The sequence below is a fragment of the Giraffa tippelskirchi genome, chromosome 11, assembly GCF_054371585.1.
Source record: "Giraffa tippelskirchi isolate mGirTip1 chromosome 11, T2T-mGirTip1v1.2.pri, whole genome shotgun sequence".
In the NCBI taxonomy this organism is placed as follows: Eukaryota; Metazoa; Chordata; class Mammalia; order Artiodactyla; family Giraffidae; genus Giraffa; species Giraffa tippelskirchi.
Window position 1 is genome coordinate 2,035,940 of NC_137285.1, and position 23,802 is coordinate 2,059,741.

General features: G+C 55.5%; 1 protein-coding gene and 2 long non-coding RNA genes across 4 annotated transcripts in view; 2 read left to right on the forward strand and 1 right to left on the reverse strand.

The window, feature by feature from the left end:
* Positions 1 to 423: 423 nt before the first annotated feature.
* Positions 424 to 8,913, forward strand: ZNF70 (zinc finger protein 70). 2 transcript variants are annotated; one of them, XM_081542234.1, is made up of 2 exons: positions 424 to 751; positions 4,014 to 8,913. In XM_081542234.1, exon 2 carries the CDS (start codon positions 4,060 to 4,062, stop codon positions 5,419 to 5,421), a length of 1,362 nt encoding a protein of 453 aa, XP_081398360.1. In that variant the 5' UTR covers positions 424 to 751; positions 4,014 to 4,059; the 3' UTR covers positions 5,422 to 8,913. The 2 variants fall into 2 exon arrangements, with proteins under 2 accessions (XP_081398360.1, XP_081398361.1); XM_081542235.1 differs by having other exon boundaries at positions 424 to 647.
* A 472-nt stretch (positions 8,914 to 9,385) lies between these two features.
* On the reverse strand, positions 9,386 to 18,183 carry LOC145526510 (uncharacterized). The gene is made up of 3 exons (XR_014068934.1): positions 18,019 to 18,183; positions 11,465 to 13,697; positions 9,386 to 11,277 (listed from the first exon to the last, which is right to left on the reverse strand). It is a non-coding gene; the product is annotated as an uncharacterized LOC145526510 (long non-coding RNA).
* A 2,336-nt stretch (positions 18,184 to 20,519) lies between these two features.
* Positions 20,520 to 23,802, forward strand: part of LOC145526513 (uncharacterized) — a 31,833-nt gene continuing 28,550 nt past the window's right edge. The window contains exon 1 of the long non-coding RNA XR_014068937.1: positions 20,520 to 20,756. This is a non-coding gene — a long non-coding RNA (uncharacterized LOC145526513). The remainder of the gene's footprint in view (positions 20,757 to 23,802) is intronic.

Genomic DNA, 23,802 nt, shown 5'->3' on the forward strand with positions numbered 1-23,802 from the left:
TCCCCACGAAGCGGGGGGGCGGGGGGGCGGGGGAGATGGAAAATCCCAACAGGCGTGATGGGCACGCCTGTCCTTCTCCTGGGGACCCCAGCGCCCACCTCGGCCTCCAGTCGGCCCCACCCGCAGGAGAGGCGCCTGGTCGACGCCCGCCCAGCCGGCCGGGAAGCGCTCGCGGACCGCCCGGAGAGCCGCAAGCCTACGGAACGGGTCTCCCCAACCCCAGAGTCCTGCGTCCAGGGTCCCGGCGTGCAGGCGGCAGGACCAGCGAGACGCGGGCCTCCGCGCGGCCTAGAGCGGCCCCGGAAGTGCCGCGGGCGGGGGCGGGGCCCGGGCGCTCGGGGCGGGGCCGCGGGCTCCGCGTCAGCAGCCGCCGCCGAGCGAGGCCACGGCCGCGGGGCTGGAGACGCTGAGGTGCGGCCCCGCCCCGCCCGGGAGAGCGGCCCCGCCCCGGCCCGGGAGAGCGGCCACCTGTCCCTCTGGGGGCGCAGGTGTGGGCGGCCCCCGACGCTGGGAGCAGGTGCGGGGCCGCGGCCGCTCGCGAGCCTCCGGCCCGGAGGACAGGCCCCGGGGGTCGGCCCGGTGCCCAGGCCCTGGGAGCCCCGGAGGACGGAGTGACAGAGGCCGGAGGAGCCGGGAAGGCCCGAGAGGTGGGAAGCACCAGGTTCTAGACCTTGGGAATTTCGGCCCCAAAGCATCGGTGAAAACATTGCTGGGCACGCCAACTTTTTCATCACGGCGGAGACTTTAGCAGGTAGCTGGCACCTAGGGGGAATGGAAAAACCAGGACTTAGCAGGTGGGTGGAGGTCACGACTCCCCAGATCCCGAGAAAGAGGGGTCAGCCGGGCGTGAAAATTAGCGGGGAGAGGAGCTTTCAGAACCAAGGGAATGAAGCGGGGCTTGGGAGTGGGGAGGTTGGTTATCCAGCCCCCCGTGAGTGAGCGAAGGCTGGGCCCCATATTGTCACATCTTCCAGCTCTTGGCGAGAAAACCTACAGTTTTAAATCCTGTGGCAGCTAAGTCAAACAATAACGCGTTTGTGACAGGATCTCCAGGCTGCCCATTTGCAGTCTCTGAAACGGAGGGTTTTTTGAGAAGGAGGTCTTGGGACACCTGCCAGAATGGGGGGTGGGGGTGGCGAGGGAAGTGAGGACCCAGAAGAGAGGGCTTGGCCGGCCACAAGGAGGTCACTGGACGCTGGAGCTGAAGCGCCAGCCAAAACTGGAAACTTGAAATCTGTCTCCGTGCCAGCCACAAGTCGTATGATTTTCCTTGGCAATGTTCAGTATCTTAGGAGGAGCTGGCGGGGGAGGCGGGTAGTTCGTGGCCGGTTGCAGCAGGACAGGAAGGTGAGGAACGTGAGGCTGGTCAGAGAGCTGGTTGGAGTGACATCCATAGGTGGACCCGCTGGAGAAGGCCCAAGTAGAGAAGGTCTGAGCTTAACGGGGAAGGGGTGGGCCAGGGTGGAAATGGGTGTGAGGTTTGAGCAGGGGGAGCAGTGCAGATGGGGGCTGCGAAGAGGGATGGGAGTGAGCGTAGACGTCTTGAGGATGCTGCAGTTCTGTGCTTTTTTTCACACCTGGCTGAAAATTCACTGAAAACAAAACGAAACAACCCACGCTCTGTGACAACCTAGAGGGGTGGGAGGGAGGTTCAAGAGGGAGGGGACATATGTGTACCTATGGCCGATTCATGATGATGTACGGCAGAAAGCAACACAATATTGTAATTATGCTCCAATTAAAAATAAAATAAAACTTAAAAAGTCCCAAACACAACATTGTAAACCAACTAGACTCCAATAAACATTTTATTAAAAAGATTCCAACTAGGAATGAGTTCCGCCATGACTATCCTGATTAATTTCCCGTGTCTTCTTGAGGCCATTCCTCTCTGAACTTCTTTGTTAGGGTAAGCGTACCTTTGTATGGAGTCCTGAGGAGTAAATGAGATGCGCTTGTAGAAGGCCTAGCAGTGCCTTGCATGCCGTGCTGCTGCTGCTGCTGCTAAGTTGCTTTAGTCGTGTCCGACTCTGTGTGACCTCATAGATGGCAGCCCGCCAGGCTCCCCCATCGCTGGGATTCTCCAGACAAGAACACTGGAGTGGGTTGCCATTGCCCTCTCCAGTGCGTGAAAGTGAAGTCGCTCAGTTGGGTTCGACTCTTCGCGACCCCATGGACTGCAGCCTACCAGGCTCCTCCGTCCATGGGCTTTTCCAGGCAAGAGTACTGGAGTGGGGTGCCATTGCCTTCTCCGTAGATGCTCAATTACCTCGAGTTGTTATCATTATCGTACCTCAAGAGTCTCCTTGGAGCTTGCACAGTTTCTGAACGGGGTCCTGCAGGGCTTCCACAGTGGGGTCGGGGGGGCTGAGTGGGGGTGTTCTCCCCTCCTTCTCTTGTCCCTATGAAAACACCCCCTTCAACCAGAGCACCTCTGCTTTTGTCTGTTGTATTTATTTATATCTCCTAGATTGTTGTTCAGTCGCTCAGTTGTGTCCAACTCTTTGACCCCATGGACTGCAGCACGCCAGGCCTCCCTGTCCATTACCATCTCCCGGAGCTTGCTCAAACTCAAGTCCATTGAGGTGATGCCATCCAACCATCTCGTCCTCTGTTGTCCCCTTCTCCTTTTGACCTCAATCTTTCTCAGCATCAGGGTCTTTCCCAGTGAGTCAGCTCTTCGAATCAGGTGGCCAAAGTATTGGAAATTCAGCTTCAGCATCAGTCCTTCCAATGAATATTCAGGGTTGATTTCCTTTAGGACTGACTGGCTTGATCTCCTTGCAGTCCAAGGGACTCAAGAGTCTTCAACACCGCAGTTTGAAAGCATCAGTTCTTCGGCACTCAGCCTTCTTTATGATCCAACTCTCATATCGGTACATGACTACTGGAAAACACATAGCTCAGAGATAATTGACTTATTTGAATACAAAGTTCTTTGGCAAAAAAATAAAAGTGTGGCAAGCAGTACTAACACAAAAGCAAATGGCTTTTCCTCCACTGAGTCATTTATTTATTCAGCGGATGTGTGCATGTAGAGATGGAGCGGTTGTGCTGGGAGCTGGGGCTTCCAATTCAGAGGAACCCCAGAGTGCCCTCGGGGAGCTCACAGGCAGTGCTGCGGAGGGTCCTACAAGGACGCCTGCCCTGCGGGTGCCGAGTGCCGTGATGGACGCGTGTCCTGAGCCCACGGTCGCTGGGGCCACGTGCCCAAGATTGTCCGGGATTGTCAGGGTCCGAGGGTGCAGAGAAGAGGGGACGTTTGGACTGAGTCTGGAAGGGTGAACACATGACCGTGTGAGAAGCCAGTGGTGGGGGGACCAGTCAGGAGGAGGAAAGAGCGGCTCATAGGAGTTGTGGAGCTGGAAGCATAAGGGTGTGTGGAAGCAGAGGCAGGGGACAGGGCCGCAGGGCTGGGCCTGGAGGGCGTGGGCTGCTGCAGGCTCCTGAGAAGGGGGCCGCCACCATCAAGACTGGGTTTAGGCATTTGGCCCCGGTGTCCATGTAGAGAACAGATGTGGGAGGGAGGGGGGAAGCTGGAGATGGGCATCCATCGGGGTCGGCCTGGAGAGAAGCAGAGACCCCTTCAGAGAAGCCCCAGGACGTGGATGGGCCAGGTGGTGGGAAGATCTGACTCCTGGCTTCCGGCTGGGGCTCCGGGCTGGAGGGGTGCAGCCCATCAAGCACAGGAGGCAGATGGGTGCTCTCTCTCCCAACAGGACCCCAGCCCCAGCATCCTCTGGGGGCTGGACTCCTGCCCCCTTTCCAGAATGGCTCCCTTTCACGTCCTCACCCATCTTTCTGGCACCCTGAGCCTTTAGAGTCTGGACACCAATGTGCCGCATTGTCTGTCTGTCTCTCTGTCTCCCTTGCACTTGTTTCTGGTAAGTCTCTCTGCTTGTCTCTGAGTCACCAAGGACCCTCTTCGAGGGCATGGTTGTGTCTTTGGTGCTATCTCCTTTGGGCTCCGGCACCTACTTGGTGCTTGACCGTGTCTCTTGTTTTCTTTTCAGAATCCGAGAGCGGTTAAGTGTGTCCCAGACAGATCCAGCCACTGGGATGACTGGGCCCTCAGTGGAGATACCCCCAGCCGCCAAGCTGGGTGAGGCTTTCGTGTTTTCGGATGGGCTGGACATGCAGACAGACCTGTTCCTGGAGGAGGACCTGGGGGCCCCTTTTCTTCAGGGGAGGGCTCTGGAGCAGATGGCGGTCATCTACAAGGAGATCCCTCTCGGGGAGCAAGGCGGGGAGCACGACGATTACCAGGGGGACTTCGATCTGTGCTCGAGCCCCGTTCGGCCTCAGAGCGTCCCCCCGGGAGACAGGGCCCAGGACGATGAGCCATTCGCCCCGACCTTCCTCCAGAAATCGGACCTGACTGCGTACCGGATCACCGGCAGCGGGGAAGCCGCCGATCCGCCCGCCGGGGAGGCGGCGGGCAGGGGGGACTCGGGGCCCGAGGGGCCACCCAGGACCGCGCAGCCCACCAAGCCGTATGCGTGTCGGGAGTGTGGCAAGGCCTTCAGCCAGAGCTCGCACCTGCTCCGGCACCTGGTGATTCACACCGGGGAGAAGCCCTACGAGTGCGGTGAGTGCGGCAAGGCCTTCAGCCAGAGCTCGCACCTGCTGCGGCACCAGGCCATCCACACCGGGGAGAAGCCGTACCACTGCGGCGAGTGCGGCAAGGCCTTCCGCCAGAGCTCGGCCCTGGCGCAGCACCGGAAGACGCACACCGGGAGGCGGCCGTACGCCTGCCGCGAGTGCGGCAAGGACTTCAGCCGCAGCTCCAGCCTCCGCAAGCACGAGCGCATCCACACCGGGGAGAAGCCCTACGCGTGCCAGGAGTGCGGCAAGGCCTTCAACCAGAGCTCGGGCCTGAGCCAGCACCGCAAGATCCACTCGCTGCAGAGGCCGCACGCCTGCGAGCTGTGCGGGAAGGCCTTCTGCCACCGCTCGCACCTGCTGCGGCACCAGCGCGTCCACACGGGCAAGAAGCCGTACGCCTGCGAGGACTGCGGCAAGGCCTTCAGCCAGAGCTCCAACCTCATCGAGCACCGCAAGACTCACACGGGCGAGAAGCCGTACAGGTGCCACAAGTGCGGCAAGGCCTTCAGCCAGAGCTCGTCGCTCATCGAGCACCAGCGCATCCACACGGGTGAGCGGCCCTACGAGTGCGGCCAGTGCGGCAAGGCCTTCTGCCACAGCTCGGCGCTCATCCAGCACCAGCGCATCCACACGGGCCGCAAGCCCTACGCGTGCGACGAGTGCGGCAAGGCCTTCCGCCACCGCTCGGCGCTCATCGAGCACTACAAGACGCACACGCGCGAGCGGCCCTACGAGTGCGGCCGCTGCGGCAAGGCCTTCCGGGGCAGCTCGCACCTCCTCCGCCACCAGAAGGTCCACGCGGCCGACAAGTGCTAGGGGTCCGCCCGGGGCGAGGGCGCGCCAGCCCTGCTACCCCCGGCCCCGCGGGCGGACTCGGGGGCCGGCCCGACGCCCGATCGCGGCGCGCCGGGGCGGAGCCGGCTCTCCACCGGACGTTTCTGCTGGGACCCCGGGGGTTTGGTTTTGCCCTCCATTCGCTTTTTCCAAAATCCAGATGAATACACGTCAGAGGGAGAAAGCGGGGTTAAGCCCCCAGGAGACGTCCGGCGAGCTCTAACCTCAGGCACTTGGAGAAGTGAAGCGGGATCGCGGTCCAAACAGCCCAGGGAAGATGAGTCCAAAGTCGGGGCTCAGCGCCCGCCTCGGCCACTGCAGGGACGGGCCGGCCGCTCGGGGGAGGGGCGGAGGGGGCGCAGGAGGGCTCGTCCTGGGCTTGGGGTGACGGCGAGGCCCCCGCGGGCCTCTCAGCCCTCTGCCTGGGTTGGCTGAGGGCGGGCCTGGCTGTCGGCCCTCCAGCGGAGGTGGAGGCGCGGTCCCCGGAGGGCCTGAGGATGCCTGCCCCGACTGAGCCAGGCACGGGCCCTGCCCCCAGGGGTAGCCCTCTGCCAGACCCTGGGTCCAGGTTAGGATGTCAGCGGGGCGTCTCTGTTCTGCGGGCTGGGCAGCCTGCGCTCAGCCCTCCTGGGATGAAGGGGTTGCAGTCAGAAGGTCTGGGTTCAAGCTCCAGCTCTGGCCCCTCCTCCCTTGATGACCTGGAGGAAGCCCCAAGACTCCGTTTCCCTCTCCAAGAGGTGTGGACGTTGGGAATGTCACATTCCCCTAGGGCAGGTCCAGGGCTCCCATTCAGACTGGGATCAGGCACTCGGGAGCTCCATCAAGTGTTGACTGAGGACAGAGACCCAGGGTGACCCCTGCCCCCCCGCCCCCGCAGGGGAGACACAGGCCTGTCTGGTTCCTGAGATGGCAGGGCCCCTCCCCCTCCAGCTTGTGCCCTGGGTGTGGTGCCCGGGGCTACAGCGCCCTGCACAGTGACGCTTTCTGGTTCCCGAGGCCAGTTCAGCTGGGCATCCCCAGGGCGGGGCTCTGAGGGTGTAGTGTTCCCAGAGCTCCCCCTCCTCCCACCCGTAACAGGCGGCTCCCAGGCAGCCTACCACCACCCCCCACATCGCCCGGGCACAGGCTTGCCCACCCTCACCCAGTGGGCCTTGAAGGTGCCATCCCAGTTCAGTCCCCTGCCCCGGGCCCAGGAATGGGCTTGGGCAGAGCCGCGTCTGGCTGCCCCGTAAGCGTTTGTCCCAGGCCTCCGTGTGTCAGCGGGGGTCTTTGGTACTGGCCCTGGCAGGCTCCCATAGCACCAGTTGGGGGGGACGTGGTCTGAGTTGTTTTTGAAGTTTTTCACGTCTGCGGCCGCAGTCCCACAAGCCCATCAGGCTCACGCTGGTTATTTCAGCAGATGGGGCTCGGCTGGGCAGCTAGGATGGTCCTGAATAAAAAGGGGAAAGCCAGAGCTGTTCCTCCGCCAGTGGGCTTGGCAGCCAGAGACGTTGAAAGGGCATGTCTGCTGGTCTGGGGAGACCGGCTCTGAACAGCCCCTCTCTGTAGTGCTGTCCGTGGGGCACTAAACCGGCCCTTGTGTGAGCCCGTCTGAATGGCAGCCTGCCTGGAGGATCGCCCGTCACTCGTGAGAGTCAAGAGAGAATGCCGACACCCTCGCTCGGTGCAGGGGGACAGGGCCCCCCCAAAGATCTACCTCCTTGCCCCCCGGCACCCCATTCGGCCTCAGCCTGGCCGGGACTGTCCTTACTGGGCAGGGTGGGCACCCACTTCCGACATTTGCTGTCTCCTCCTGGTGTGGGGCTCCCAGCCAAATTGTTTTATTTTATTTTTTTCCCAAGCATCACTTTGCACACGTCACCACTCTCCTTAAAACCAACCTTCCGGGGTCTTCCGCACATAACCCCCCCATTTCAGCCAACCTGGGTTACCGCCCAAGCCCAGCAGGCCTCCTGACCTCCCGCCACGCCCTCCCATCGGCCCTCAGCTGTTTCACGCTCCTCTCACATTTCTAAACATGCACTTTCTTCCCCTCCCACCCCCATCTCCTTTCTTTTCTGACAATTTATGTAACATGGAGTGTAAGACTCCTTTCCTGAAGGGTTGACAGACTCACACAAAACCATGGCCAGACCAGGCAGGCACTGCTTTTTCAGACGTGTGAGCAGAGCCTAGTTCCGCAGGTCACGTTCTTTCCTTGCTTTCACATGTGTTTTTGAATCCCCTTCTTAGGCTGTCAGACAGTGCGCTGTTACAGGAGACCATCCTGGTAGCGTTTGAGTCGTCCTTGAGTTTCGTTGTTTGATTCTGTTTTATTGTCACGCTTTTTCCTTCTTTTAGCGGACGTTGTTGAGTGTTGTAAAGCCCCAGTTCTTGCTTCTGTTTACTATACTAATCGAAGTGTTTTGTCAAAGTACGTGTTTTCTGCTGTTTTCTTTATCTTTTTTGTTACTTAATACTTTTATGTTTCTAAGATTAATTATTTAGGTAGTTAATCACTTTTAATATTTCTAGTAAACGTGGGTACTTTGGTCTGTGTTCATTCTCTTGTAGTTAGATGTTGACATGTGTTTTTTCTTTTTGCTCTTGTCTTAGGAATTTCCCTTTGACCCAAGTATTATTATTTTAATTAGTATTTTTAAATATTAATTTAAAAATTAGTATTTTTTAATTAATCCTGATCCCAGTGATGACTGCTTAGGTCATTGCTGTTACTTCTTATTGTACATGGTGATGTCAGTATTTCTAAGTGTCCACAGAAATTCTCTGAGCCTGAATATGTTATCAGTTTTTATACAGCGTTTGTGTACTCTCAAGAAATGTGTTTTTACTCCCTCAGTTCAGGTGGTTAAATCAACCTTCCTGTTATTTTCTTCCAGTCCGCACATGCTCTAACTAGTCTTTCCCCCAGGGTCTGAGGATGCCCGGCAGCCTGGGAGCATGCCGGGGCTCAGGGGTTGTGGGCCCGGGGACCGAGCAAAGCCGTGCGGGGGTGTGTGTGGATGGACTATTCCGGGAGGAGGTCTGTAGCCCTTGAAGGGCCTTGTGACCCCAAGGTAGTTAAGAACACTCATTTACCGGGTCGAATCCTAGTCTGACTTTGTGCGTTTTTCCTTCCCGCGTTTCTGTTTTGCCTGAGTTTCTATTTCTGTTTTGTATGTGCTCTGTACGCTTTGTTAGTCGTGCAGTTCTCTCGATGGGCAGGGTATACGTGGTCAAGTGCTTACCGTATTTGGAGCAGGTGTCTATTTAACAGAGATGAACTGAAAACCTGTGCCTTTGCGTGCCCTCCTTGCCTCTTTTAATGCTTCTAGCTTCAACTTCTCTTTTCCAAACATCATAATGGAAACCCCTTGCTTTTTTTCTTTTACTTTGCATTTGCATGGGAGTTTATTTAGCTCAGCATTTTATTTTTAAAATTTGTGTATATATTTTTGCTATATATCTGTAACTTATAAACAGCAAATTATTGGAGTTTGTTTTCTGATTCTTTCTATAATTCTTTTTACATAAGAAGTTCTCCTATTATTAACATTACTGTTTAGGGTGAGGCATGATTTATTTCCATCTTAGTATGTATTGGCTTGGTTAACCCCCAAAGGTCATGCTCATCCCCCCCACCTCTGTGAGTTATTGTCCGAGTGTGAAGCGTTCCGTCTAGGCCGATGAGAGATCCACCATCAGGCACACCTGCCCCTCCTCCTGGTCTGGTCAGTGCTGGGCTCTGTCCCGAGTCCACTCCTGATGTCACAGCCTGGTGCTTCAGTGACCTCGGCTGTGACACGGAGGCTGTGATGTCACTGCTCAGCCCTGTGGGGCTTGGAGGACTAAAGAATGCACACCGGCCCGGCAAACTGAGGGCACAGGTGATTATCATATGGTTGGCATTTTGAAATAGTCCTTTGATTTTCCACCCTTACTCCCAAAGTTCATTCAGCATAACCTAGAATGTTACATGGTGCTTTATTACATTTTAGAAAAGTTTCATCAAATACCATGAGATGCAGCAAAGAACTAGACATCACAGGTCAGGCCCCCCACGTGAGGGAGCCCACACAGTCATGTGGGAGACGGGGACCCTCTCCCACCTCCTGTCTGTCCCAGGATGGTCCCCTCACCCGCCCCCTCTCTCCCCTGGCCCTCCTGTGGCAGGAGGGAAGCGAGGGCGGGAGTTTACCGCGGGTGCAGTGGCCTCGGTCAGCTCTGCCGGCCACTGCGGGGTCGGGGGGACAGTTCAGGGGGAGGCAGGAGCCCCCACCCACAGTTGCCGGGATTTCCCAGAGGCGACAAGGGGGTTCAGTCACCTCGGCCCAGGTGGAAACCAAGTGGCCTCTCGTGTGGCTCGGGGCCGAGCAGAAGCTCGCCAGGATCACGGGTATCTGGATGTCTGCGCCACGGGTTGATGCACGACCTTCGGAGGGTAAGGGGAGGGGAAAGGCAGCCCCTTTCTTTGGGGGACCCCTCTTCAGTGTCTGACAACCAGGAAACCAAGTCAGAGGTGGCCTGGGGGTGCCGAGCAGGGTGTCTCCCACACCACAGGCCACACGCTCACCCAGCCTCCAGGATTCCGGTGGGGCCGAGCGCTGGAGACTCACCCACATTTGCTACCCCCTCCCTACAAGGCCATCCCAGAGCAGCTGCCTGTGTCCTCACGGCTGGGCCCTCCCCTCTGGTCTAGCCCCGTGTGGGTGGGCCGGCCTGGGGTCCCCACCTGCCTCCCGCTGTTCCGTGGGCCGCTGGCTGGCTGCAGGTGCGGGGGCCTGGCCCAGAGAACCCCTATCAGAGCCCAGAGGAGGGGAGGTGAGCCCCGGAGTCTGGAGGGGCCAGAGGCAAAATACTGGGCTGTGTCCCCGGAAGGCAGTTTCCTCATGAAACCTTCAATAGAGGCCACTCCAGACGATCAGCCTGATCTGTTGTGGAGGCGTGGATTTCTCCCTTTAGCGAATGGTGATTGGGTTCTACCTGGACCTAGGGACTTCTGTTTGAATTATAATCTTTCCCCCCACTGCCCCTCCAGGGATCTGGAAAACGGAGGCCTGGGCTGGAGGGAAACTTCTAGAAAATTCACCATTGCAGGGACTCAGAGACAAACCTTTGGTGGTCAGCAATCTGTGGGAGTTGGGGGGGCGGGGCCGGGGACTGAGTGCTACATGTAATGGTTTTACTATTGTTAGGGAACCGTTTTTCCCCCTACAAACAGCAGGCCAAGATACTGAGATACCAGGTTTGCAGCAAAGAGCGGGTTCATCCACAAGGCAACCCAGCAAGGAGACCAGAGAATGCTCTGGAATCTGCCTCCCTGCGGGCACGGGGCTGCCTCCCTGTGGGCACGGGTGAAGACCGAGCAGCAGGTGGTGTGGGGCGTGGGGAGCCGGGGGAAAGGGATGGACAAGGTGAGGGACGCGGGTCCGCGCAGGTGGACCCAAGCTCCGCCTCTGCGCTGAGAGCGCGAGCTGGGGGCGGAGTCTCCAGGCAGCGGACACGCGACCACGCCCAGTGGGAGGGGCAGCGGTCCATCCAGTCCTAACAGCTGAGTCCGCTTTCTAGAGAACGCCCCGGGCGGGTATTTTATTGTTCTGGCTTCGTGACTGGAGGACATGCAAGTCTTTTTAAAGACTTGATTAAATCTAATAAAGGCCCTTGATTAGTGCGGGCAGGTGGAATGGATTTGACTGATCATGACCTGCAGTTTCACCATCTCAGAGGTTGCCCTCAACCCCACCTATCCCACCAAAGGTGGCGGCCTCGGTGCTGAGATCTGGGCCACACGTTTACTAGGCCGTCGGTCAGCGCTGCTGCTGAGCGGACCCGAGGCCATCCTCACACCGTCACCGGCCCCTGTGCGCAATAAAAGGAAGGAAAGCAGAAAAAACGCTTTCTGGCAGCGGTGGCCTTGCCTGTTCCTCCACCACCATCTGCTGGCAGAGCCCGGCGTGGCACCCGCTGCACAGAAACCTCTGTCGGTTTGGGTGCCCCACCCTTGACCCCGAGATAGCACCCTCCTTCCAAAATGAAGGACACTTGCCTCCGACGGTCATTGTAATCACAGCCAGTTGTGTTAATTCGTCCTCAGATCCGCTCACAGTTCCACTGAACATTCTGCTAACCTCTGACAACTCCTACATAAAGCGATACTGAGAAGAAAAGAACGTGGTTGATAAATACAAACGCAGACACAATAAGAGCAAAGAAAAAAGACCGAGTCCTGGCAGCTCTCTTGTTCATCTCTCATGAGTAGGACAGCAGATAAAACACAGACTGCCCAGTGAATAATTTTTTACTGTAAGTATGTCCCAAATACTGCATAATCGTCAAATCTAATCTACTTTATTTTTAAAATATTTTTTTGCTGGTCACTCATTAGTTCATGCACCAAAGCCTTTGTTTCTTGATTCCTAACTTTCTGAGCCCTCTGGGGTGAGGAGCACCCATAACCTCGAGAGCCCATCACACAGTCCGTTGGGACTAGACCCTTCTCTGCCCATCACAGCTGACCGGAAGGGCCAGCCCATGGCCAGCGCTCGCGCCCCCTGGCGGACAGACTCTGTGCGGCAGCCCCGGGAGCCCGGGTGCGACCCCGCGGTCTCTGGGGCCCTCTAGTGTGGAAAGATCTCAGCCTGGTGTTCTGAGTCGTCGGGTGGTATTTTACTAGTGATGATGCCCGGGTGACTCTGGTGGTCCTTTACCAGGAGGCACTTTCGGGGCGTGTCGGCTCGGGGGCCGAGCTATCAGCCTGCATCGCGCCCACAGGCATAACGTCCCCCTGGGCCGGGTCAGCTGTGGGCTGTCCAGACGTAGGCTTCCCCGGGCCTCTGGCCCCGTGTCCCTCCCAGGTCAGTGTCCAGAGTTGCCCTCCTGGTTGTGGACTTGTGCGGCGGTCTCAGCAGATGTAGGGGCGACCCTAAAGGATGTGGTGGGGCATCTCAGCACCGTCCTCCCCCCAGGTTTGCTGGTCAGCAGTGAAGTGACCGGGAAGAGGGGCTGCTTTGGGGTCCCTTCAGGGATCTGGGAAATGGAGGCCTGGGCTAGACCAAAGTTTCTAGAAAATTCACCATTGCAGGGGGTCAAAGACAAACCTACGGTGGTCAGCAATCTGTGGGGGATTCTGCAGTGAGGGGGTTCCGAGTGCTACATGTAATGGTTTTACTATTGTTAGGGAACCGTTTTCCCCCTTACAAACAGCAGGTCAAAATACTGAGATGCCAGGTTTGCAGCAAAGAGCAGGTTCATCCACAAGGCAACCCGGCAAGGAGACCAGAGAGCGCTTGAATCTGCCTCCCTGCGGGCACGGGGCTGGGCGTTCAGCCATGGAGACCAAGCAGCAGGTGGCGTGGGGCGTGGGGAGCCGGGGGAAAGGGATGGACAAGGTGCGGGACCGCGGTCCGCCTCTGCGCTCAGAGCGCGAGCTGGGGGCGGAGTCTCCAGGCCCGGACACGCGACCACGCCCAGTGGGAGGGGCAGCGGTCCATCCAGTCCTAACAGCTGAGTCCGGCTTTCTAGAGAACGCCTCGGGCGGGTATTTTATGGTTCTGGCTTCGTGACTGGAGGACGTGCGAATCTTAAAAGGCTCTTGATTAGTGCGGGCAGGCGGAATGGATTTGATTAATCTTGACCCGCAGTTTCACCATCTCAGGGGCCGCCTTCACCCCCACCTATCCCACCAAAGGTGGGGGCATCGTGCTGAGATCTGGGCTGACACATAAAATCAGGTGAAGTCTTGGGATAGGGGGCCGATTCCAGGTCCTAGGGTGCAGGAAAAACCTACCTGGCCCCGGGCTCGACAGCGTGGAGGGTGTGGCCCGGGCTGGTGCACAGAAGTGGCCCCCAACTGACCGGAAGGTGTGGGAGCCCAGGGCTGGTCTACTGCAGAAGGGGTCGTTTTGTGGACAGAGTGGGGCCTGAGTGCCTGCTGAACTGGTCCGTCAGGGCTGCCGAGCAGACGCGGGGCCACCCCCGCACCATCACGGGCTCCTGTGCTCGATAGAAGGGAGGGGAACCGGCAAAGCAAAGGCGCTTTCCGGCCGCTTTTGTGTTTCGCGTCCCTCTAGCACCGTCTGCTGGCAGAGCTTGGCATTGCACCCGCTGGCCAAACTTCGGTGTCCGGCTTGGATGCCCCCATCCTGGTCTCAGAGATCTCACCTCTCAGCTGTTCCCCTGGGGAGAATGTCAGGAAGATGTCACCTTGACCCGAAGCTGGGTGGAGAGGGTGACCGATGTTCTTTCCGCAACTGCTTGGAGTGGAGGTGCCTCATGTTGGGCTGGGAACGGGAGGAAGGAAGCAGGCCATAATTGAGAAATCAGATTGATTATATTAAGCTCTATACAGTCAGCAAAAACAAGACCAGGAGCAGACTGGGGCTCAGATCAAGAACTGCTTATTGCCCAATTCAGACTTAAATTGAAGAAAGTAGAGAAAACCACTAGTCCATTCAGGTATGACCTAGATCAAATCCCTTATGTGTATACAGTAGAAGTGACAAATAGATTTAAGGAACTAGATCTGATAGACAGAGTGCCTGATGAACTATGGACAGAGGTTCGTGACATTGTACAGGAGACAGGGATCAAGAAAATCCCCATGGAAAAAAAAATGCAAGAAAGCAAAATGGCTGTCTGAGGAGGCCTTATAGATAGCTGGGAAGAGAAGAGAAGCGAAAAGCAAAGGAGAAAAGGAAAGATATTCCCATCTGAATGCAGAGTCCCAAAGAATAGCAAGGAGAGATAAGAAAGCCTTCCTCAGCGATCACTGCAAAGAAATAGAGAAAAACAACAGATTGGGAAAGACTAGAGATCTCTTCAAGAAAATTAGAGATACCAAGGGAACATTTCATGCAAAGATAGGCTCAATAAAGGACAGAAATGGTATGGACCTAACAGAAGCAGAAGATATTAAGAAGAGGTGGCAAGAATACACAGAAGAACTGTACAAAAAAGATCTTCACAACCCAGATAATCACGATGGTGTGATCACTCACCTAGAGTCAGAGATCCTGGAATGTGAAGTCAAGTGGGCCTTAGGAAGCATTACTACAAACAAAGCTAGTGGAGGTGATGGAATTCCAGTTGAGCTATTTCAAATCCTGAAAGATGATGCTGTGAAACTGCTGCACTCGATATGCCAGCAAATTTGGAAAACTCAGCAGTGGCCACAGGACTGAAAAAGGTCAGTTTTCGTTCCAATCCCAAAGAAAGGCAATGCCAAAGAATGCTCAAACTACCGCACAATTGCACTCATCTCACATGCTAGTAAAGTAATGCTCAAAATTCTCCAAGCCAGGCTTCAGCAATACGTGAACTGTGAACTTCCAGATGTTCAAGCTGGTTTTAGAAAAGGCAGAGGAACCAGAGATCAAATTGCCAATATCCTCTGGATCATCGAAAAAGCAAGAGAGTTCCAGAAAAACATCTATTTTTGCTTTATTGACTATGCCAAAGCCTTTGACTGTGTGGATCACAATAAACTGTGGACAATTCTGAAAGAGATGGGAATACCAGACCATCTGACCTGTCTCTTGAGAAACCTGTATGCAGGTCAGGAAGCAACAGTTAGAACTGGACATGGAACAACAGACTGGTTCCACATAGGAAAAGGAGTACGTCAAGGCTGTATGTTGTCACCCTGCTTATTTAACTTATATGCAGAATACATCATGAGAAACGCTGGGCTGGAAGAAACACAAGCTGGAATCAAGATTGCCGGGAGAAATATCAATAACCTCAGATATGCAGATGACACCACCCTTATGGCAGAAAGTGAAGAAGAACTAAAGAGCCTCTTGATGAAAGTGAAAGAGGAGAGTGAAAAAGTTGGCTTAAAGCTCAACGTTCAGAAAACTAAGATCATGACATCTGGTCCCATCACTTCATGGGAAATAGATGGGGAAACAGTGGAAACAGTGTCAGACTTTATTTTTTGGGGCTCCAGAATCACTGCTGATGGTGACTGCAGCCATGAAATTAAAAGATGCTTACTCCTTGGAAGGAAGGTTATGGCCAACCTAGATAGCATATTTAAAAGCAGAGACATTACTTTGCTAACAAAAGTCCGTCTAGTCAAGGCTATGGTTTTTCCAGTGGTCATGTATGGATGTGAGGGTTGGACAGTGAAGAAAGCTGAGCACCGCAGAATTGATGCTTTTAAACTGTGGTGTTGGAGAAGACTCTTGAGAGTCCCTTGGACTGCAAGGAGATCCAATTAATCCATCCTAAAGGAGATCAGTCCTGGGTGTTCATTGGAAGGACTGATGTTGAAGCTGAAACTCCAATACTTTGGCCACCTCATGCGAAGAGTGGACTCACTGGAAAAGACCCTAATGCTGGGTAGGATTGGGGGTGGGAGGAGAAGGGGACGACAGAGGATGAGATGGTTGGATGGCATCACTGACTGACTCGATGGACATGGGTTTGGGTAAACTCCGGGAGTTGGTGATGGACAGGGAGGCCTGGCGTGCTGCGATTCATGGGGTCGCAAAGAATCGGACATGACTGAGCGGCTGAACTGAACTGAGACAGACTGTCCCTGCTCTTGCCAAATTTCAGTAGATTTTCTTTAATAAATATTCCACTTTTTTGTATGCCCTTAGGTCTATTTCTAGAGAAGGTCTATTTCTAGAGACTTTAAAATATATTTAAAGACTTCCAATACTTATATATGAATATTATTTCATAAAATGTATACATAAATTTAAAAATAATATATAAACAAATACATGCACATATTATTATAAATAGACAATTATAAGCATATTGTACATTTATATTATAAATACATAATTATAAGAAAGTATATGTTATTATATTTATAATACTTTGTATTTATAAGCAAGTATGTATTATTATAAGCATAATTATAAATAGAAATAACTTTGAGTTTCCCCTGTGGCTCAGACAGTAAAGACTCTTCCTGCAGTACAGGAGACCCAAGTTCGATCCCTGGGTTGGGGAAATGCCCTGGAGAAGGGAATGGCAACCCACTCCAACAGGCTTGCCTGGAGAATTTCATGGGCAGAGGAGCCTGGCAGGTTACAGTCCATGGGGTCTCAAAGAGTTGGACACAACGGAGTGACTAGCACACATATAAATAAATTTACTTATATATTGCAGATATATATTTATAAACATATTTGTATATTATGGATATATAATTATAAACATATGATAAATGTATTTAAATATTACTATAAACATATACATTTAAAAAATAATTTTCACCCCTTTGGCTGGGGGATGTTTTTGTGGACGTCTTTGTGCTACTGTTCCTGAAGTGGAACTCTTCCCCCTCCCAAACTGGCTTTTGAAATGACTGGGAAAGAAATGAAATATATAAGCATTGGGAAGATAGCAACAAAACTGTCATTCTTCACAGAGGATATGTTTAAGTATGTATCAAGTCCTACAGAATGTAGATAAATTAATATAATCTATTAAAAAATAGTGTAGCAAATTTACCAGGTGCGATTTCAAATATAAAAACTTACTGGGTCTCTCAGTTCAGTTCAGTCACTCAGTCGTGTCCGACTCTTTGTGACCCCATAGACTGCAGCATGCCAGGCCTCCCTGTCCATCACCAACTCCCGGAGTTTACCCAAACTCATGTCCATTGAGTCAGTGATGCCATCCAACCATCTCATCCTCTGCCGTCCCCTTCTTCTCCCATCTTCAATCTTTCCCAGCATCAGGGTCTCTCCCAGTGAGTCAGTTCTAAGCATCAGGTGGCCAAAGTATTGGAGTTTCAGCTTCCGCATCAGTCCTTCCAATGAATATTGAGGACTGATTTCCTTTAGGATGGACTGGTTGGATCTCCTTGCAGTCCAAGACACTCTCAAGAGTCTTCTCCAACAGCACAGTATAATAGCAAATGAATAGAGAATAACATTTAAGAGGATATATTTTACCATTGCATAAAAAATATCAGCTTGTAGAGAATAGACTTGTTCTCAAGGGAGAGGGTGGGTAGGGGAGGGATGGAATGGAAGTTTGGGGTTAGCAGAAGCAAGCTGTTATATATAGGATGGATAAACAGCGTAAACAACAAGACCCCACTGTATGGCGCAGGGAACTATATTCAATAGCTTGCGAGAAACCATAATTGACAAGACTGAGAAAAAGTATATGTATGTATGTATGTATGTATCTGAGTCACTTTGCTGTACAGAAGAAATTAACACAACATTGTAAATCGATATTTAAATAAAATCCACCTCCCCTCCCAAATATATGTTTCCTGGAGATGGAGATGGCAACCCACTGCAGTATTCTTGCCTGGAGGATTCCATGGACAGAGGAGTCTGTGGACTACAGTCCTTGGGATTGCAAAGAGTCGGACATAATCCAATGACTAACATTTTCACTTTCAAATGTGTAAGTTTACTAGGGATGAATCTATAGAGATGCCCAAGACATTTGTTTATGAGGAAAACTCTACACACAACTTCACTGAGAATTATTAAACCTATTAAAGGGAGACAGAGTGAGGATATTCATGGATTGAAAGATTCAATGTGGTCAAGTTGGCAGTTTCCCCCAAACTGATTGGTGAATTACCCCTGGAGTTGGTTCAAGGTGCAAAATTCCCTTTACCTTTTTTCAAGAGCCAGAAGCCGAGGAACCGACTCTCGTTAAGAGAAGCTCAGGTCCTCCTGCGGGAGAGCAGCCTTCTTCCTGGTCACCTGGGCAGTTTCGAGGCCACGACCAGAAGGACTTGGGTCCCTGTGGCACCCACTCAGAAGTCTCCCTCTCTGTCCCAAGGACTCAGAAGCTGGGCGCCCTGCCCCCAGCAGAGGCGGCACCCTGGAGGGCCCCCCGCGGGCACGCCGTCCCCGTCTCAGCCCAGTTGCCCCGCCCCGCCCCGCCCCCTCGCCCTGGGCCCTCCCGCCCGGCTCCGGGGCCGCTCGTGTCCTCCCTGGCCGCAAGGTGTCACTGTCCCCTCGCTGGAAGTGCTGAGGGACCCAGACCGGTGACCGGAGGAAGGGTCCCAGATGGAGGGACTCAGGGACACCCGTCCGAGTGGCAACCTGGGCCGCTGAGGCCAGGAGCCCGGGCCACCCCAGGCAGGCACAGTGGGGGACCCGGGGGGCGGGGGCGGGGACCTCCCCCAGGTTCTCATTTAACACCGCGGGGGATGCGCTGGGGACAGTGTCTAGGGGCCACAATCCCAGCAGGGGCGCAATGCAGGACCGGGCTCGGCCTGGCCAGGGGCTGTGAGTCCAGCTGCTTTGCAGAGGCGGCAGCAGGTCGCAGTGGCCGTCACAGAGACGCCCTGCTCTGAGGGTCCAGGTGGGCCTGCGCCCCCCAGAAACGCTGACCTGTGCGCCGGGGATGCACAGGGCTCCCCCAGCCATGTCTGTGGTGGAAGGGCCAGAACTGCCCCGTGTCTGTCCTCACAGACCGGCTGGCACCTGCCATGTGTCCACACGCTGAGCCATCTGGCTGCCCTTGCTTGACATACACCCAAGACATGCGTGTGCAGGAAGTTAGAAGGGGCAGGTGTGGTGACATGATGCCATCCAGGCACATCTGAGAACCTGGACAAATCTCAAGGTGCTCAGCCCGCTCTGCGAGCCCCCCCAGGCCTGGCCCCCTCCCCGGACCCCTGCCTTCAATTTGGCCACACTGACCGCCTTGCTGTTCCTGCAGCTTGTCAGACATGTCGGACCCCAGGGCCTTTGCACTTGCTGTCCCTTCTGCCAGGACTGCCCCTCCCCAGGCTCTTGCTGGGGTGCCCCTCCTTCTTTCGGGGGTGGCCTCTCTTCTTGTTGTTGTTCAGTCACTCAGTCATGTCCGACTCTTTGTGACCCCGTGGACGTCAGCACTCCAGGCTTCCCTGTCCTTCACTACCTCCTGGAGTTTGCTCAAACTCATGTCCATTGAGTCAATGATGCCATCCAACCCTCTCAACCTTTGCTGCCCACTTCTTCTGTCCTCAATCTTTCCCAGCATTGGGGTCTTTCCCAGTGAGTCAGCTCTCTGCATCAGGGGGCCAAAGTATTGGAGCTTCAGCATCAGTCCTTCCAGTGAATATTCAGGGTTGATTTCACTTAGGATTGACTGGTTTGATCTCCTTCCTGTCCAAAGGACTCTCAAGAATCTTCTCCAGCACCACAGTTGGAAAGCATCAATTCTTCAGTGCTCAGCTTTCTTTATAGCCCAACTCTTACATCTGTACATGACTACTGGAAAACCCATAGCTTTGATTAGATGGACCTTCATTGGCAAAGTGATGGACCTTCATTGTCTCTGCTTTTTAATACACTGTCTAGGTTTGTCATAGCTTTCCTTCCAAAGAGCAAACATCTTTTAATTTCCTGGCTGCAGTAACTGGCCACAGTGATTTTGGAGCCCAAGAAAAGCAAATCTGCCACTGTTTCCACTTTTTCCCCTTCTATTTGCTATGAAGTGAGGGGACTGCTGATGGTGATTGCAGCCATGAAATTAAAAGACGCTTACTCCTTGGAAGGAAGGTTATGACCAACCTAGATAGCATATTTAAAAGCAGAGACATTACTTTGCCAACAAAGGTCCGTCTAGTCAAGGCTATGGTTTTTCCAGCAGTCATGTATGGATGTGAGAGTTGGACTGTGAAGAAAGCTGAGTGCAGAAGAATTGATGCTTTTGAACTGTGGTGTTGGAGAAGACTCTTGAGAGTCCCTTGGACTGCAAGGAGATCCAACCAGTCCATCCTAAAGGAGATCAATCCTGGGTGTTCATTGGAAGGACTGATGTTGAAGCTGAAACTCCAATAATTTGGCCACCTCACGCAAAGAGCTGACTCATTGGAAAAGACCCTAATGCTGGAAAGGATTGAGGGCAGGAGGAGAAGGGGACGACAGAGGATGAGATGGCTGGATGGCATCACCGACTCGATGGACATAGGTTTGGGTAAACTCCAGGAGTTGGTGATGGACAGGGAGGCCTGGTGTGCTGCAATTCATGGGGTCACAAAGAGTCGGACACGACTGAGCGACTGAACTGAACTGAACTGAGGGGACCGGATGCCCTGATCTTAGTTTAAACTAGCAGTTGTCACCCCAACCGCTTCCTTTCCTAAAGGGCTCGTCACGCCTCCTGTTAGAATGTAATGTGTTGCTGGTCTGCCTGCTTTACCTCCTGGGACTTTGCCGCAGGTCTTGGTCTCTGAGGCCCCTGCCGTATCCCCAGGGCCCAGAGCAGTGCTGAGCTTTGAGTCTGATCAGGGACTATGTGTGAGGAGTGGATGGCGCTTGCTTCTTCTGGGGAAAGAGACCTGGGCCTGGGGGACAAGGGGACCTGATGTGCTGGTTTTCCTTCCCTCGGGAGAGGATCTGAGCGAGTGGACACAGGTTAGCGTGTCTTGCTTGTGTGTGGCAGGTGTGTCCGTCTTCTTGGCATTTTGGGGTTTCTGTGAACCCGGCCGCCGTCCCTCCTGACACCCCACCCCATCAGCACAGAGGAGACCGGGCTTGGGGACTCTCTGGTCCCGAGATTTCTCCCCCCATGTGACTCCCCCCTTCTGGGGTGGGGGCTGGCCCCGTGTGTGAGGAGGGTGGGGGTACAAGGCCCCCAGGGTTTCCGTCCCAGAGGGCCCAGCCTCTGGGCTCTGGCAGGGCCTTGGGAGCCGGAACGAGCTGGAATCTGGGCCAGCGGGGGCTTCCCAGGTGGTGCTAGTGGTAAAGAACCCGCCTCCCCATGCAGGGGGCATAAGAGACGCAGGTTCGATCCTTGGGTCGGAGAGATCCCCTGGAGGAGGGCATGGCAACCCACTGCAGTATTCTTGCCTGGAGAATCCCCAAGGACAGAGGAGCCTGGTGGGCTACAGTCCATAGGGTGGCAAGGAGTCGGACACGACTGAAGCGACTTACCATGCACGCACGCGGGGTCAGGGGTCAGGGCTGCGCTGCCTACCTGCGGTGTGATCTTGGCCAGGTCACCCCCCGCCCCCGCCCCCCGTGAAACGAGAGAACAGTCCTCCCAGACTCGGGCGTCCGGGTCTTTACAGATGTGCCTGCGAGCTTTGTGACCACAGTGGCCGCTAGAGGGCGCTGTCCGCCGGGTCCTATGTGTGCACGTATGTGAGCGTGTACGCATATGTGCGTATGTGTGCGGGTGCGGGGACACGGGTATGTGATCAGGAATGCAGCCGGGACACCTCCACGTGGCCCACGAGCACCGTCAGGTGTGGGTCGTGGCTCCCCTGTGTGGGTGGCCCCCCCCCCAAAGGTGGTGCATAGTGACCGCCTGGCTGGGCTGCCGAGCTCAGCCATCCTGCCCCCGGGTCAGCTCCCGACAGGCCCAGCTCTAGGCCCCAGGTGTGGACCGAGGCCGCCAGGCTGGGGGGAGCCGGACTGGGGCCTGGCCTGTGAGAAGGGATCTCGGTCTGGGGGGGCTCACTCTGCTCCCGGAGGCCTGGCAGGCCTCTCTTCTCTGGCATCGCATACCCTCATATTCATGGTGGGTAAACACTGGACACCATGCCTGTGGCCCCCTTGGGAGCTGCCTGCTCAGGGGGGGCCGGAGCCTCAGCTACAGGGTTGTCACACCGGGGCTGCGGGCGGGACCCCAGCTGCAGGCCCAGAGGAAGAAGATGGGAGTGAGGCCTGCAGGAACCCAGCCAGGCGCTGGCACTGAGTGGGCAGGAGCCTGACCAGAGGCCTGGACGGGGTGGGGCCGCTGGGCCCTGTGGCCTTGACTGCAGACCCGAGGGCTCCTCAGCTTAGAATGGCCAAGACTGTCTTGGGGGTGCAGGTCAGGGGGCTTGACCCTGTCCAAACTGAGGGGGCACTCAGGGTCAAGGGCATGTGACCAGGTGGGGGACAGCCCTGGGCCTTGAGTCCACCAGCTGGGCTCACAGTGTGACCCTGGCGAGTCCCTTGAGCCCCGTGGGCCTTCGTTTCTCCTGTGAAAGCTGGGTGGGTGGGCCCTGATCTCTAAGACCCCCTTCCTGGTTCCTCGGTAACCCCCAGCCCCCTACTGACTTCCAAGTCAGCCAGTAGCCAGGACCCCCGATGGACCTGACGAGCCCATATTCTGAGATCAGGGCCTGGGGCTTTGAGGGGCCAGGTCCCGTTCCTGGAGGTCCTGGGGCTAGGGGCCTCCCCTCTAATCCCCCCCATCAAGGCCAGACTGGGGTCTCCGGCCTCAGAAGCTGAGGAAGCAGAGGGGAGCGAACCCCTTCCTTGGGCCCTGACTCTGGGGACCACTGACCAGGCCTCCTGTGTCCCGGCACAGCGCCTCCCATGCGGACCGCACGGAGCCTGGCCCAAGCCCGCTGATCTTGAGGTGCCTGCACAGCCCCCGAGCCCCAGCACTCGTGGCCTCCCAGCGACCCCCCCCCCACTCCCAGAGCAGCCGGGGGCCGAGGTCACAGTCTGGAGCTTTCTCTTCTCACTGGGGGCTCCCTGCTGCCAGGAGACAGAGCAATCAGAGGTGGAGCGGCGTGGTCTGAGGACCCCTTGAGGAGGGGGCTTCCGGCCTGGTTCAGGCCTGGTGGGTGCTCCCAAGAACTGGGAAGAGGCCTCGGGACCCCTCTCTGCCCGCCCCCCCAGAGCAGAGCAGGAGTCAGGTGGGAGAAGTGGGGGGGGCAGCGTCCTGGGTCCCTCCCTGTCCACGGCCGTGCGGTCCCTTCCCTAGGACCCGGGGGTCCTCCGGGCTCTGCGGGGTAGGGGCTTGTGTGTGCTGTCTTCCCGGGCCTGTAACTTGCTCTCAAGGCCTTAGACGGGCACGACCTTCCGTCCCTGCGGGGAGGGTCAACCCCGAGTCGGTGGTGGGATTCCTGCCTGGGGATGGAGGCTGGGGCATCCGCTGCGAGGGACAGTGGGGCCGGGGGGGCCCAGCTCGTGTTGTGAGAGCCGCAGGTTCACAAGTGTGGCAGCCGGGTCACCACGCCCGCGTGCTGTGCTGTTCAGCGACAAAGGACAGTGTCTCCACATCCTCTCTCCTCCCTCAGTGTCCCACCATCTCTCCCCCCATCACCTGTCTCTGCACCTGTCGTCTGCCTATGACCGACCTATCCCCCATCTACCTGCCACCTCTCATCCTTCTGATGTCCACGTGGACTGTGAGATCCAGCCTGGAAGGACGCACATCCGGTACCCCCAGCGTGATCTCCAGGCTGTGCTGGAAACTTTCCTTCTTTATACTTTTCCCCTGTTTTATTTGTAAAGAACCTGTATACTTCTTTTTATAATCAGGGAAATATTAAGCTGCTTCCATTTTTGAAAACAAAACCAATGGAAACAGTGGACAGTGACAGGCCCTGGAGAAGCCCCTCCCTTGGGCCCCCTCGGTGGTGGCTGGCCGGGTGTGCAGCTTTGGGTCAGGGGGCCTTCCGTCCACAGTGAAAGCAGCGCTGGGCAGTATGGGTGGGTGTCAGACGCAGTGTTGAGAGAA